Genomic DNA, 16,117 nt, shown 5'->3' on the forward strand with positions numbered 1-16,117 from the left:
GGAGGGACGAGTCTGAGATGGTCCAGGTAAATTTGAGGTCAGGGTGGAACTGTTCAACCTCCTCGTGGGAGCAAGAGATAGCGCCAATACAGTTATTGATGTAGCAGAGGAAAAGGTGGGGTGTGGTGCCAGCGTAGCTGCGGAAGATGGACGTAGGTGGGGAGTTCTTGGACTAAGGGGGACAGGACCGTGTCAAGGTATGCAGAAATGAGTTCGGTGGGGCAGGAACAGGCTGAGACAATGGGTCGGCCGGGGCAGTCAGGTTTGTGGATTTTGGGCAGGAGATAGAAATGGTCGGTGCGGGGTTGTGGGACTATGAGGTTGGAGGTGGTGGATGGGAGATCTCCTGAGGTGATGAGGTTATGGATGGTCTGGGACCACAAACCTGACTGCCCCAGCCGACCCATTGTCTCAGCCTGCTCCTGCTTCACCGAACTCATTTCTGCATACCTTGACACCAAGAGTCCAAGAATTCCCCACCAACGTTTGGGACACCACCCACGCCCTCCACCTCCTCCATGATTTTCGCTTCCCTGGTCCCCAACGCCTCATCTTCACCATGGACATCCAGGTCCTATACACCTCCATCCCTCATCACAAAGGCCTCAAAGCCCTCTGCTTCTTCCTTTCCCACCGAACCAACCAGTACCCTTCCACTGACACCCTCCTTCGACTGACTGAACTGGTCCTCACTCTTAACAACTTCTCTTTCCAATCCTCCCACTTCCTCCAAACTAAAGGAGTTGCCATGGGCACCCGCATGGGCCCTAGCTATGCCTGCCTCTTCGTTGGATATGTGGAACAGTCCATCTTCCGCAGCTACACTGGCACCACACCCCACCTTTTCCTCCGCTACATTGATGACTGTATTGGCGCTGCCTCGTGCTCCCGCGAGGAGGTTGAACAGTTCATCCACTTTACTAACACCTTCCACCCCGACCTCAAATTTACCTGGACTGTCTCAGACTCCTCCCTCCTCTTCCTAGACCTCTCCATTTCTATCTCTGATGACCAACTCAACACGGACGTATACTATAAACCGACTGAATCCCACAGCTGCCTAGACTACACCTCTTCCCACCCTGCCCCTGTAAAAATGCCATCCCGTATTCCCAATTCCTTCGCCTTCGCCGCATCTGCTCCCAGGAGGACCAATTCCAATACCGAACAACCCAGATGGCCTCCTTCTTCAAAGACTGCAATTTCCACTCAGACGTGGTTGACGATGCTCTCCACTGCATCTCCTCCACGTCCCACTCCTCCGCCCCTGACGCCCGCCCCTCAATCGCCACCAGGACAGAACCCCACTAGTCCTCACCTACCACCCCACCAACCTCCAGATACATCGGATCATCCTTCGTCATTTCCGCCACCTCCAAATGGACCCCACCACCAAGACTATATTTCTCTCCCCTCCCCTATCAGCATTCCGAAAAGACCACTCCCTCTGCGACTCCCTTGTCAGGTCCACACCCCCCACAAACCCAACCTCCACTCCCGGCACCTTCCCCTGCAACCGCAAAAAATGCAAAACTTGCGCCCACACCTCCCCCCCTCACTTCCCTCCAAGGCCCCAAGGGATCCTTCAATATCCATCAGAAATTCACCTGCACCTCCACACACATCATTTACTGCATCCGCTGCACCCGATGTGGCCTCCTCTACATTGGGGAGACAGGCCACCTATTTGTGGAACGTTTCAGAGAACACCTCTGGGACACCCGGACCAACCAACCCAACCACCCCGTGGCTCAACACTTCAACTCCCCCTCCCACTCCTCCAAGTCATGCAGGTCCTTGGCCTCCTCCATCGCCAGACCATGGCAATAGGACGCCTTGAGGAAGAGCGACTCATCTTCCACCTAAGAACCCTCCAACCACAAGGGATGAATTCAGATTTCTCCAGCTTCCTCATTTCCCCTCCCCCCACCTTTTCTCAGTCCCTTGACCCTGTCTTCTCTGATTACTGACCCTCCAGCCGTGGAAACAGTACTCTGCATTTACTCACCCAAAACTGTTTTATAACTCTGTACAGTTTATTAAATCTCTCTTAACCTATTTAATCTGTGACTAATCCCAATTTCTGCACATAATTACTAATGTCTACTAAAATTCTAGCTTTGGGGAAGGCTGACTACAATAGGATGAGATAGATTGTCCACAGTAAGCTGTGCAAATCTGTGAACAGTTCAGATAGAGGAATGCAGGACCAGTTTATGCATTAAAAAGGCCAACACTCCCTGACGTGGATCCCGGTGACACTTAAACATCAAGCCCCTGCTGGAATCTCCAATTATAGAACAGCTGACAGGAATATTCACCCAACCAGAGGGAACCAGCAGGGCCTAGTAAGGGGCAGGGTCTGCCTGAAATGCCTGGTTGAATTTTGCGAAGAGCTGACTGTAGATGTGGAAAGGGGACTGTCCATGGCTGGTAGTTTTATGGATTTTCAGAAGGCATTTGATAAAGTGCCTCATGAGACTGTTAGTTAAACTAGAAGCTCATGGATTTGAAGGTAAATTTTTAATTTGTTCAGAAAGTTGGTCAAAGACAGGAGACAGGAAATAGGAATAATAGGCAGGTAGCTCTTATTGACAGAATGTGAGTAGAGGTGTTTGAATTATTCACAGTATTTATTAACAATATATTTTTATTCCTTTACCTATATACATTCACCAATATCACAAAGATTTCTTCTGACGAAGAGTCATTGGTCTTGAAGCATTAACTCTCCACAGATGCTGAGTTTCTCCAGCCCTTTGGTTTTATTTCTGATCTCGAGCATCTACAGTATTTTACTTTGATAACATGAAGATGTATATTGTTTTAAGCACTATGGATGAAACTTAATTACAGAGACATTGATAGATCAAGTGAATGGCCAAAATTCTGGTGAATGGTTTTCGATGTTAAAAAAAATGAGGTCATTTATTTTACAGCCAATAAGGATGGGAATGTTAGTCACTGAAACTTCAGTGAGATTTGGGAGGTGCATGTACGTAAATCATGAAAATGTCACAAAACATATAAAATAATCTGAAACTTAATTAACACTGACCTTTATATTTATGGGACTCGAAAACCTAACCTGGAAAACTCAAGCAGTTCTGGGCACCACATCTTAGGAAGAGTATGTCAGCATTGAGGGATTACAACATAGATTCACCAGAGTGATACCTGAACTCCAAGGGTTAAATTCCTTAGAGAAATTATATAAAATACAGTGCTATTCCCAGGAATTTAGATGGTTAAGGGGTGAGTTGTGAGAAATTTTCAAAATGTTAAAAGGAACAGATAAAGTCGAAACCGAAAAATCATTCCTGCTGTTCAGGAAAGTTTGAGATCGTGATCGGTGTCTGAAGACGTGAACCAAACTATTCAGCAGGAGTTAATCATGGAGCTACCTCTCTCCACAGAAAGGTGCTAGATGCTGGGAACTTGCTTTGAAAATGGGATTCATTGCTAATCCAACTGGAAATGTTAAATCTGAGATGATGGGTCTTTGTGATCCACATATATCAAGGGATACTCAGCACATATGAAGCTCAGACATGGATCTTACTGAATGGTAGTTCAGACCTGAGGGGCTAAAGGGACAGTTCCTGTGATCCGAAGTCTCATCCCTGGCATTATCTTCATAAATCTTCTCTGAGTGACAGGCCCAATCAATCTGGACAGATTGACCCTGGTGGGCTCAATCATGTCACCCCAATCCCTGCTGATGTTGGGTGGAAGTCACTGCTCCTAATAGAAGGCTTTAAAATAGTGGAGTCACTTGATTGGGTCAACTCCAGGAAAATATCTCCACTTGTGGAGGTTTCAAAAAGCAGAAATCGTAAATATAGGCTTGTCACGAATAAATTCAAGAAGAAGTTGAGGGGTAATTTCTTCAGCTGGAGAGTGATGGGAATGTAGAGGCACAAAGAATTTTAATGTCTTGCAGGGGGCGGGTGATGAGCAGTTGAAGGAGAAAGAAATAGAAAGATATAGTGATAGGGGGAGATGAATTAAATTGGCTCAAATCAAGAATAGATACTGGCATGGAGCTCTGTGTTTCTGTGCTATAATTCGATGTAAGAAGTCTGATTACTTGTTTTTTTTTGCAGGTGTGATTGCATATGCTGTAGGTATTGCCTGGGCAGCAATGGATGAGCTGGAGTACATTGCATCAGACCCCAAAAAGGACCATTCCTTCTTTGTTGATGAGTTTGACAACTTATTTCAATTTGTGCCCCGGATCGTGCACAATATCTGTCAAGAATTCAACTCTCAGCCTCGTAACTGAGAAAACTCCATCTCCCCCGAACAGATGGAGAGACTGTTCAACACAAACTGTTTAAAAAGCAAGCTTCAATCTACTCAGTGAAAGGGACAGACTTGGTTCCTTATTTTCATGCAGACACCAAATTTGAGAGGCAGTTAGATATGGAGCTCTGATGGCATGCAGTTACTGATCCCTTTGCATTCACTGTTCTAGCTGCCCATTTAATTCCTTGCCACAGCCCCGAATTTCCCTGGAGGGGTCCCAACCCCTTGTAGAGTAGTTTCCCAAGGTTATCCTCCCAAATCCTGGAGATGGGTGATGATGAGTCCAACAGTACCCACAAGCAGCTCTCCATTCCTACACGCAGCTGTAGCAACTCACACTTGCCTCCATCATCTTTCGCCTTCCTTAGACTTATTATTAGGAGCAAGAAGACAAGTATACCTGTACCAGGAGAATAACAACAAAATGACTGTAAGGAAATCTACTGCTTTGAGAAGAGATAGTCAAATCTGTCCTTGGTCGAGGGTGAGGTTTGGGGGGAGGAAGTGGTTGGGTGGGGGGAGGGGGATGTGGGGAGCGCAGGGACAGTTGACATTATTTGGGAATCCTCAAAAGGACACTCTAACTCTTCAGTGTTGTTCATGGAGCAGGGGCAGAATTTATGGGCCAGTCTGGGAAATCACCCCACCATCTCCGAACTGTTCCTCCTTTATGTGAAGTGAATATCCAGAAAATCCACTGACCGTCCTTACCTGCCAGTCTCTGCCGCTTATATAAGAGAATGGTACAAAATGTTCTTCATCTAAACCAGATGAGGATTGAGGTGGAATGTCTGTGGTCATTATCTTATTGTTTGTGAGAGCTTGCTGTACACAAAATGGCTGCCACATTTCCTACATTACAACTGTAGGAGGCAGAACTCTTCAAAACAACTTCAAGCTTTTTGGGATCCCCTGAGGTTAGGAAACCTTTTTTCCGATCTAGCTTTAATGCAGTTTGGAATTTTGGGATCTGAGATTCTGGAACTTCCTGTTCTTGCCCATTAGACATTCATTTGGATAATTCCAAACACATTGTCTGTCTTCCATTTTCTTAGGCAAAACACTGTTTACCATGTACTTTATAAAAGGATCAAGAAATTGATTGCTTAGTAATCCCACCATTAAACTTCAGAACCACGTGTCAGCAAGTGCCCACTCTCAGTCCTCAGCCTGTGCTGAAGAGATGCAAATGGCCTTATTTACAGGGTTGGAAGGGAGCATAAATTCAGATAGACCCTCACCTTCTGCTGAAGATGTCTCAAAGTACTCTACAACAACAGCTTACTTAGTCCGGATGTATGGTTTCTGCTTTGAAAGACACTAGGATTGAAATGCCAGATATCCCAGGTTCACAATCTCAGATGTGCTTCCCGGACACCCTAACTCCCCAATATCAGCTTAGGCACAACGGGGCAAATCGCTTTCTTCAGTGCTGCAAGTGAATTGTGATGACTATTATTGAGACGTACAGTATAACCTCATGAGCAGCAAATGCAATAAGTCTTCTCTTTGAAACAAAAACAGAAATTGCTGGTGAAATTTAGCAGCTCTGGCAGTATCTGCAGGAAGAAAGCAGAGTTAATATTTTGAGCCAAGGGACTACTTCAGGACTGGCAGTTCTGCCAGTAAATCCTGCTTTTGTTTTCAGGTCTCCAGCATCCCACAGTTCTGGGTTTTATTTTAAAAGCCTTGCTTTATCTGTGTTTTGACACTGGTAGCAGGCATGGGTAAAATCCATCACAATTCGAAAACCATTCAGCAAGCCTTTTATCAGACATGGCTGTTGGAACAGAGTCAGGATCAGGCTCGGCAAAGGTTCCTGCAGCATTTGTCTGCAAGGCACCGTGGCTGAATTAGTCACATTTTACAGGCTGTTGTGGTTTGGGAAGGTGAGCAGCCTTTGTGGATCTTATTTCCAGTAGAGCCAATTGCTTGGTGGCTAAGGCATGGGACCCGCGAGCACACATGAGTAAAAATGGAATTGAATAACATCTGGATGTTGTGAGTAACAGTTGGAGGGGCAGTGGGGTTTGAGGTGTGGGTTTGGTGGTGAAATGACTGAAACTACAACATTTTTGTTCAAAGCTCCCTGGTCCGCTGACGTACCGCGGAAGGAAAGGAACCTGTTAGTCTCGCTCAGTCTGGTTTCCAAATCTTGCTTGACCAAAGTCAACTGCACCCCAAGCATGAAATCACTGCATCTTGCTTCATAAGAATTATTTACATTGGGGTAATATTTAAGACATATCCATGCATAGTGATTGACATAGTGAGTTCTTCTGGCTTAAATACTCATTTGAAGTTGCAATATAAGAGCAATTGTGTATGATATGTATACAGCTGGTCTATTAACTAAAACCAAATATTTAATATCTGAAAAGTAACGACGTCCAGTGCTTAGAATGGATTCTAAAAGGTGCTTTCTGATGAGTCTGGGCTTTAGTGTAATTACAATGTTTAATTCCATATCCAAATAAACAAGTCACAGGCATTCAAAATGATGGGCTGTGCTCTGTTGCTGTTCATGATGGACCTTGTGATGTTATAAACATATCTGGAAACTGCCTAGACCCAAACTCTGAAATTCCCTTCTCAAATCTCTACTTATCCTACATTTTAAAAGCATTGTTTCGGTAAATTTTTAATTTTTGTGAATCGATGTCAAATTTTGTCTGACTAGATTTTGGAATTACCTTAAAATTATACACAGATGCAATCTGTTTGACTCCCACATTCTTTGAACATTCAAATATCCAATTCTTCATTTTCCAAGGTGTGGAACAGGGACAGGGTGGGAATGGGAATAGGAATGGGAGTGGCAGTGGGAATAGAAACTGCAAAGGTCCGTTTCTATTTTTGATTCCCCTCTTCAATGAGGGTCTGTCTCAGAAATACAAGTTTTGAAATAGTGGATTCCATCACACTTGTCTCCCCTTGGGCAAAATACAGCTTTACTATACAGTCACTTTTTCATGCTTGCAATGCATGAATATCAATTAATTCTAAAGTAAAAATAAGTGATTGAAAATTGTGACCAGCAGGATTCTAACATTATAGAATTACCATAACTCAAGTCTGCCTTCATTATTATTGTCCTTCTTTAAACTCTTGAAAGAAGCAGTAGAAATTGCATTGTTTTTCATGGCAACAAGCTCTATTGGGGTCGCAACATCAAACTCAAGCAAAACAAAAGAAGAACTCTTTGTACAAAACTTCTTCAAAAAGACCAGTGGATTATGATCAATTTAAATTAATGTTTCTCCTTGATTATTTGAAAATTTATTCAAACTATCTACCAAGATTTAACATTTCCTTCTCAATTATGGAGTATTTTCTTTGATATGTATTATGTTCTCTTGGATGATTACTGAATACATTCCCTACTCCATTATTGTCATCTTGTAGGGGTGTTCTTCATTCCAGATTGTAACACCTTACTTTGGTACAGGTGTTGATAGTTACAAAAGCAGAGATTTCTTTGACAAGTTCCACGAACAAACCAAACCAAGAAAAAACCTTTGGGCAAATTAATCTTGTTAACAAAGTAAGCATTCCAACTCAATACCCATTTTGGTTGAGAATCAGTTTTTTTTTTACACTGTTAACTTTCCTGTAATCAAAGGAGAATCTTCATGATGTGTCAGGGTTTGATACTAGTAAGAATGGAGAATTCCAACCACTTTGACTGAGTTCAATGATATCATTATACAATATGGCTATAATTTCTTCTCCCAATTGAGCTCATTTTCCAGGATTGAGTCTGTAAGGATTTAGTTTAATGGGTGTAGCATTTTCTGCAAGTGTGTCATGCATAGCTTAACATGCTTCCCTTGACACACTGACTTTTATGTTTAAGCAATTTGGCTATGGCAGCCTCAGACTTTTTTTGGAAGGCAACGTACCCTTCTATCCAAAGTTTTAAACATATCCCTATTTGCAGATTTCAGCACTGGAGTTCAATATAAGAACTTTTAATCTTTAACTCATGGTTTGAATCCTCAAGTGTCATTTAAAAAAATTTTACTACCTGTAGTAAGTTCACTCTTTGACTGACCTCTCATTGATATGATATACCCATTGGTCTCACAAAGATCCTAAGGATTGGAAAAAAAAGATGCTAAATGTGATTGATTGCTTGATTAAACTTTTTTTTTTAAGTCTAATACTGCCCTCCAGTTTCCTCAGTTGAAGCAAAGGGGTACTGCTGAGATTTGCCAGTTGTCAGGTCTCTCTACATCACTTTGTCCATTCAGGCAATGTACCCTGCTCACTGCCACACAATTTGGATGAACTTGGTGCTCATGATGTTGGCTGTTTCCAAGACTTTAATGTTTGCGATGCAGTCCTACCAGAGAGTCTTGGAGATTCTGCAGAGGCAGCCGTGGGAGAGGAACTCTATAAAAGATGCACACAATAGCAATACAGGGCCCATAACTCAGCACAAAAGGGAGGGTGATGAGGCCTAGGGCTTTGCATACTTCTGAGTTTAATCTGTTGTAAAGCTATGATTGCTCCACATTTGTTTGTAGCTTTGGTCAAATAACTGCTTCAGAAAGTCTATTGTCCACTTCCTTGTCCATCATGATATCAAACAAGATGATGGTCTAATAGTTTAATTTAATTGATGGCATTCACCTTGGTTCCCTGATGATATTGCTTAGTGGTCTGTATCCTTGTTAAGATGTAGGACTTCAGACTAAAAGTCAATTTTAGGAAACCTGAAGAATTGTGCTGCCTCGGTAAAATGCGGAGTTATACATTACCAAACTGTAGGCCAGGAAACTGCAGTCATCAGTAAAAGGAAATTCAGGAATTAAGTTCTCCTGTTTCTTGTGTGACCCAGGACATCCTTGAAGTTAAAACAGTGCTAGTCTGGAAAGGTACTTAAACTCCTTCCCTGCTGCAGTGGCAGCAAGCTGAGGAAGAAGGGGAAAATGGTCAAGTCTGGCTGCTCAGTCCCGTAGCCCAAAATATTTTGCACTGAGAGGACCCCCTTTTCCTAGGCCCTACTTCATGTCCATAGACTAACTCAATGAGTCAATTTCTTTTAAGCCTTTTAAAGTGATTTGCCAATGACAAGTAATACAAATTCTTTTATCGTACTCATTGGGATATGGAATGCAATGAACTCAAATCACAGTTTTGAAGATTTGATGACATCTTTTTCCTGCTGGAGATGGTTTAATTTGCTCCACTCATACTCTCCTACTCATTGTCTCCTAGAATAGTTGTGATATGAGATTGATGTTTGATCAGAAATTGTCTCTGGGAAACACAACCGGTTAAAATTGAATTAATCTTTCTATTACTACCTTTACAATAAGCTTTCCTTAGATATTGTCTCTGCGATACTGTCACTGGATTTAGTAATCCAGAGACCCAGATAATGTCTAGGGAGAACCCAGGTTTGATGACCACCATGGCAGAATGTATATTTGTTGAGTTTTTCTTTGATATTGCCTACGACTTAGCTACTTCCATTTCTTTAAATCTCCTTTCCCAATCAACCTTAGTCAAATTTCTCACATATTGAAGTAATTGGCTTTAAATCTAAAACTTTAATTCCCAGGTATATCACTGCCAAGGATGGAATTCCTTTCTGCGCTCTGCTCCATAAACCTAACTCTATCTCAGTATACGAACAAATCTTAAATTAGATTTATCGTGGTTGGTTCCATGATATAAATAAGATGGTGTAAGATATTTAGCTCATGCTTGATTCACCATTCAATAAGCTTTCATCCCCTGACTTACTTCATCCACATTGAAAAATATTCAATGACATGGCTTCCATCACCTTTTTCAGAAATTTATAGACTCTCAACTCTCAGAATTTTACTTCAGCTGCGCTTTAAGTGGCTGACCTCTCATTTTTAAAGGTCATTCCTAGTTATAGATTCTCCCAGAAGAGGGCACATCTCCACCTCCACCTTGTCAATTCTCCTTAGGATCTTATGTTTCAATCAAGTTGCCCACAAACTCTTTCAAAATCCTGCAGATATAAACCTATCCTACTTATGTAACCTTTCTTCATAAGATAGCACACTAATTCCAGGTTCTGGTAGTAAGCCTTCTCTGAACTGCTTCCTTAAATAAGGTGACTAATATTATAGATAGCATTCCAGATATGGTCTCATCAGTGTTGCGTGTAACTGAAGCAGTTTTCCTACTTCTCTATTCAATTTCCCTCATGATAATTGATAACATTCTATTGGCATTCCTAATTACTTTTGAACCCACATACATTTAGTCACTAGTACACTAGAACACCCAGATTCCTCTCTCAGAGCTCTACAATCTCTCATCATTTTCATATTTTTTTTTCTTCATGCCAAAGTGGGGAAAAAATTCACACATATTATACTCCATTTGCCAGATCTTTGCCCACCTCACTAAACCTAGTTTTATCTTTTAGTAATTTTCTTGTCATAGAGTTGTACAGCACAGAAACAGACCCTTCTGTTTAATTCATATGTGCCAACTAGACATCCCAATCTAACAGTTCCATTTGTCAGCACTTGGCCCATATCCCTCCAAACCCTTCTAATGCATATACCCAGATGCCTTTTAAATGTGGTAACTGTATCAGCCTCCACCACTTCCTCAGGCAGCTCGTTCCATACATGCACCACCCTCTGCGTGAAAAGTTACCCCTCAGGTTCTTTTTAAATCTTTCCCCTCTCACCTTAAACCTATGCCCTTTAGTCTTGGACTCGGATTTATCAAGTTGTGTCACATCCATTATCTTCATGGAGATTAAGTAATCAAACGTTGCTAAATATTAGTTTTAAGTGGTACTGCAATAACCTCACAGGAATGAAGACAAGCAGAAAATATAAATATCAAAAGAAAAATGATGCACATTCACTCAACTAGGATGAAAAATAGAAAATCCAAACTATAAAATGTTCATACTATGTCCACTTGAATGATTTTCATATACTAGGCGTTTCAATTAAACTAACATGCTTCCATATTTGGGTCCAACAATGTCTTAAAATAACTCAAGTCAATTAATCAGAGTTACTTTGTGATGCTTCACTTAACTGTTAGCTTGTATTTTGTATCAAATGCCACTTCTACAGTGAGTCTCTCCTTGAAGATTAAATAAAACTCCTGAGATATCATAATGCAGAATGCAAGGGTTATCCTAAGTGATTGATCAAAATTCAATAAGTCTGATCATGATTTCATAACCAAATTATCCCATTCCCATGGAGGCTGACAAAACTGAAGAATATACCAGTATTTGCCCAAAAAATAAACCAATCTACAGAATTTGGAGTACTACCCTCACCCCCTCCCCCAAAAAACATTTTGCTGAAGCTTTCTATCTTGCACTCATCAGGACAATTCACTATAAATACTAATGTAAGGGAAAAGAAGATTTATGCTCGATGACAATAGTGCTGATCGATGGCAGCTCAATGTAAAGGAAGAGAATATTTGTGCTCTATGATAAAATAGCACTCACTGGTGGAAGTTCGCTCTGACTGATGTTCTGCCTATCACACAAATGAATAACATGGTAGGGAATTTCAGTGCCAATGTAATGCTGGTCCTGTAGGCTGTGACCCCAAAGACTAGTAGATTGTATCAAAACAATACACTCTTTTGGCAGTTCACAAGCAAGGTACTGACCATGTTCAGCAAGACTGTGCTTACAAAACTCAAAAGTGTCCAATATTACACGTGATTCCATGATTGGATAACATTTGCAGAGTAACCTGGAGGGTGAGAAGAATTATGTTGACAACCAATTTAGGATTGAGAGTATGGTACTGGAAAAGCACAGCAGGTCAGGCAGCATCTGAGCAGCAGAAGAATCCTGATGAAGGGCTTTTACACGAAAACATTGATTCTCCTGCTCCTTGGATGCTGCCTGACCTACTGTGCTTTTCCAGCTCCACATTGCCGACTCTAATCTCCAGCATCTGCAGTCCTCACTTTTAGATTAGACTTACAGTGTGGAAACAGGCCCTTCGGCCCAACAAGTTCACACCGACCCGCCGAAGCGCAACCCACCCATACCCCTTACCTAACACTACAGGCAATTTAGCATGGCCAATTCACCTGACCGGCACATCTTTGGACTGTGGGAGGAAACCGGAGCACCCGGAGGAAACCCACGCAGACACGGGGAGAATGTGCAAACTCCACACAGTCAGTCGCCTGAGGCGGGAATTGAACCCAGGTCCCTGGCGCTGTGAGGCAGCAGTGCTAACCACTGTGCTACCGTGCCGCCCAACCTTTTGCCTAACCAATTTAGGACAGTCAGTCAGGCTCACATTGTGGTACACTTGTGATTACTGGAAATTACATATATTAAATCACATGGTCCTACGCGTATCAGATGTAAGTAACACGTACATACACTATGCCTGTTTCAGCTCAACGAAATTGGTGATAGCCATCCTGTCGTTCAATTCTCAGGGAAATGCCTCAACTAATTAGGGCTAACCTGCCTGATGTAAAATTAACGCTCAGCAAGTGTACTAGCAGTCATCATTGAGTTGGTGCATTCTCTTTGGCAACATCTCTTCCAGAGACAAGAATGCCATAAACATGCAATATTTTGTAGGTAATGGTGCTGACTTCACACAACACCAAAAATGGGCAGTAGGAAGGGCAGAGTCTAGAATAAAAACTACAGGATAAAGTTTTCTACAACAGTACTGCTCCACAATGTCTGCAAGGCCGGCACAGGGGGTGGAAAATTCAGAATACTGGCATCACCATCTGCACACATCAACAGCAAGAGAATAAGTGTGACAGGCAATAAGAACACAAAGACAACACCAACTTGACCTCCATGTTCTCTTCACGACTTACTTTCCAACCTAACTTTGCAATCTCAGCAAATTTGGTAATCATACGTCTTGTTCCTTCATGCTTGTCATTTATATCAATGTTAAACACTTGAGGTCCCAGGATTGGCATCTATGGCACACTACTTGTTATATCATATAAACCTGTAAAAGGCCCATTTATGCCTATGTTTCCCGTTAGCCAATCTTCAATGCATGCCAATACACTTATCACTACATCGGGAGCTTTTACTTTCAGCAATAATGTTTGTTGTGGTACTTTATCAAATGTTCTGGAAATGTAAGTACAGTGCATCCACTGGTTCATTTTTATCCATAGTATGTATTATCTCCTTAAAGAAATCCAATAGATTGGTCAACGACAATTTCCTTTTCACAAAACAATGTTGATTCTGACTGATTATCTTACCAAGTGCCTGCTACATCTTATTTAATAAGAGCTTCTAATAGTTTGCCCATGATAGATGTTACGCTAAATGGCTATAGTTTCCTGCTTTGTCTTCCTTTTAGAATGAGGGTGTTACATTTATTAGTACCTTCTGATTTAATGGATTCTTCCCGGAATCAAGGGGGTTTTGAAAAAATAAAACCAATTCATCAACTATATCACTTGCTACCTTGTTTAAGGCCCTAGGATGAAGTCCATTCCAGAATGGTCAGATTCTAGCCCACAGCCCCAACAAATTGATTCAGTACCACTTCTCTGGTGATTGCGATTTCCCCTTCTCTTCCATCTACTGATTTATTGTTGCGCTGCAATGTTACTTATTTCTTCTATAATGATTAGATTACTTACAGTGTGGAAACAAGCCCTTTGGCCTAACAAGTCCACACCGACCCACCGAAGCTCAACCCATCCAGACCAAATCCCCTCCATTTACCCCTTCTACTAACACTATGGGCAATTTAGCATGGCCAATTCACCTAACCTGCACATTTTTGGACTGTGGGAGGAAACCCACACAGACATGGGGAGAATGTGCAAACTCCACACAGTCTGAGGCGGGAATTGAACCTGGGTCTCTGGCGCTGTGAGGCAGCAGGGCTAACAAGACTGTTGTAAAACATCTGAGCAATTCAGCTACCATCTTTCTTTTCCATTATTAATTCTCCAGACTCACTTTCTAGGACCAATGCTTACTTTGTTAACTCTCTTTAAAAAATACATAAAGAAACTCTTCGTATCTACTTTTATATTTTTGGCCAAATTTCTCTTGTATTAATTGTTCCCTCAACCGTTTTGGTAATTCTTCGTTGTATTTCACATTCTGTATTGTTCTGAGAAACTGTCATGGGTGCATTCCACAAACTTGCCCTCCAGTCCAACTTTGCTATTTAGATCTGTTCCAGTCTCGAAGATAGATTAAAGTTCTCCTCGATGATTGCATATACGGTTATAAATTCGTAATATATCTGGATTATTTCTACATCCAAAGATATAGTTTTTATCATGTGTGTTATCGAGCTTTTCGTTATTCCTCATCTCCATCCATTGTGATTCTATCCCTTGAAGATCTCAGCCAAGTGCAGGTCCTATGGCACTGAGCAATGAAATACTTCTCTTTCCACTGTGCAGGTGCCAGAGTCCCATGAATCACATTCTCTTCATCCTACCCTGCTCAATTGGTAGTACTCTTACATAAGTGAGAAGATTGCAGGATCAAGACCCACTTAAAGGACTTCAGCACGAGATACACGTCAATAGGGAGGTGGTGGCTAGTGATTAATTCAGAACCTCAAGCTAATTTTCTGGGGAAATCAACTCAAATCACACCATGGAAGATGGTAAAATTTAAATCTGGAATTAACAAAAACCTAGCCTGTAACTCTTTAATTTGTCATAAAAATCCATTTGTTTCATTTATTCCCCCCCTCTCAATACATGATGATTTTTCACCAAGTGGACAGTCATAAAGGAGACTAGAGCACACCAAGTCCTTCCCTTGAAAAAAAAATCTTATTGTCTAAAACACGTTGACAAAGACCCACAAATCTTCATCTACTCTTTTTACTTCAATGTCTCATGCCTGAAGAGTTTCACATATGATGCAGATTGCAAGTAATTAACATATTAACATATTGAAACTACACATGCAGATTACGTTCAATCTTCTCAAATTTTGAGTGTTGAGGGACAACTTTCAGGGGGAGAAATGCTGCAGATGTGCATTTCAAATTTTCAGATATTGACTTCTGTCACCGTTTAGATTTTATGTAAACTGGTTTGAACTTTTGATTCAAAGCTTCCCCTGGCCTGTGTACTTTGCCTCCCTATTCATAATTTGCTCTTCGCTGCATATACTGTGAAGTGACAGTAATTTCCATCCATTTGCAGATCTCACTGTTTTCTACTTATTGGCCAGTGCATGAACTACAATCTCTTCCTTAAACAATCCCCATTCATTAAAACTCAAGCAGTTAACACTTTATTTCTAAATCTGGGACCCTACCATAACTCTCGCTCAAGCAGACTTTTTCTATCAGTTTCAAACTAGTTTTCCAAGCACAGCTGAAAATGTGTTGCTGGAAAAGCGCAGCAGGTCAGGCAGCATCCAAGGAACAGGAAATTCGACGTTTCAGGCATAAGCCCTTCCTCCGAATCATCGAATTTCCTGTTCCTTGGATGCTGCCTGACCTGCTGCGCTTTTCCAGCAACATATTTTCAGCTCTGATCTCCAGCATCTGCAGACCTCACTTTCTCCTCGTAGTTTTCCAAGCAATCTTGTCCTTAATTTGGATCACAAGTGTGATATACTTGGCTACCATATGGATGTGAAATTTTGATTGCACTATTGGTACAAAATCATAGGTAACTTTCCATTACAGACTCATGCCTGAGCAACAGCCCCAACTCTACCTTGGGCATGTTGGAGATTGAAGTCAACTTGCTCAGCCAGATTTGCAATCTCATCACTTTGGGATGAACCAGAGAGAAAAGATTGGTAAATAAACTTCTATCATTAAACCATGGGAAGGGCGAT

The 16,117-nt window shown here is 41.6% G+C and overlaps 1 protein-coding gene across 3 annotated transcripts in view; it reads left to right on the top strand.

Moving 5' to 3' along the window:
* The window catches only part of vit (vitrin), a 72,238-nt gene extending 67,426 nt beyond the window's left edge, over positions 1-4,812 (top strand). For all 3 annotated transcript variants that reach the window (XM_060852445.1, XM_060852463.1, XM_060852454.1), the window contains one exon: positions 4,107-4,812. In XM_060852445.1, coding sequence (XP_060708428.1) covers positions 4,107-4,285 — 179 coding nt within the window. In that variant the 3' untranslated portion in view covers positions 4,286-4,812. The remainder of the gene's footprint in view (positions 1-4,106) is intronic.
* The last annotated feature ends 11,305 nt before the right edge of the window (positions 4,813-16,117 follow it).

This window comes from Hemiscyllium ocellatum, chromosome 3 (genome assembly GCF_020745735.1).
Source record: "Hemiscyllium ocellatum isolate sHemOce1 chromosome 3, sHemOce1.pat.X.cur, whole genome shotgun sequence".
NCBI lineage: Eukaryota > Metazoa > Chordata > Chondrichthyes > Orectolobiformes > Hemiscylliidae > Hemiscyllium > Hemiscyllium ocellatum.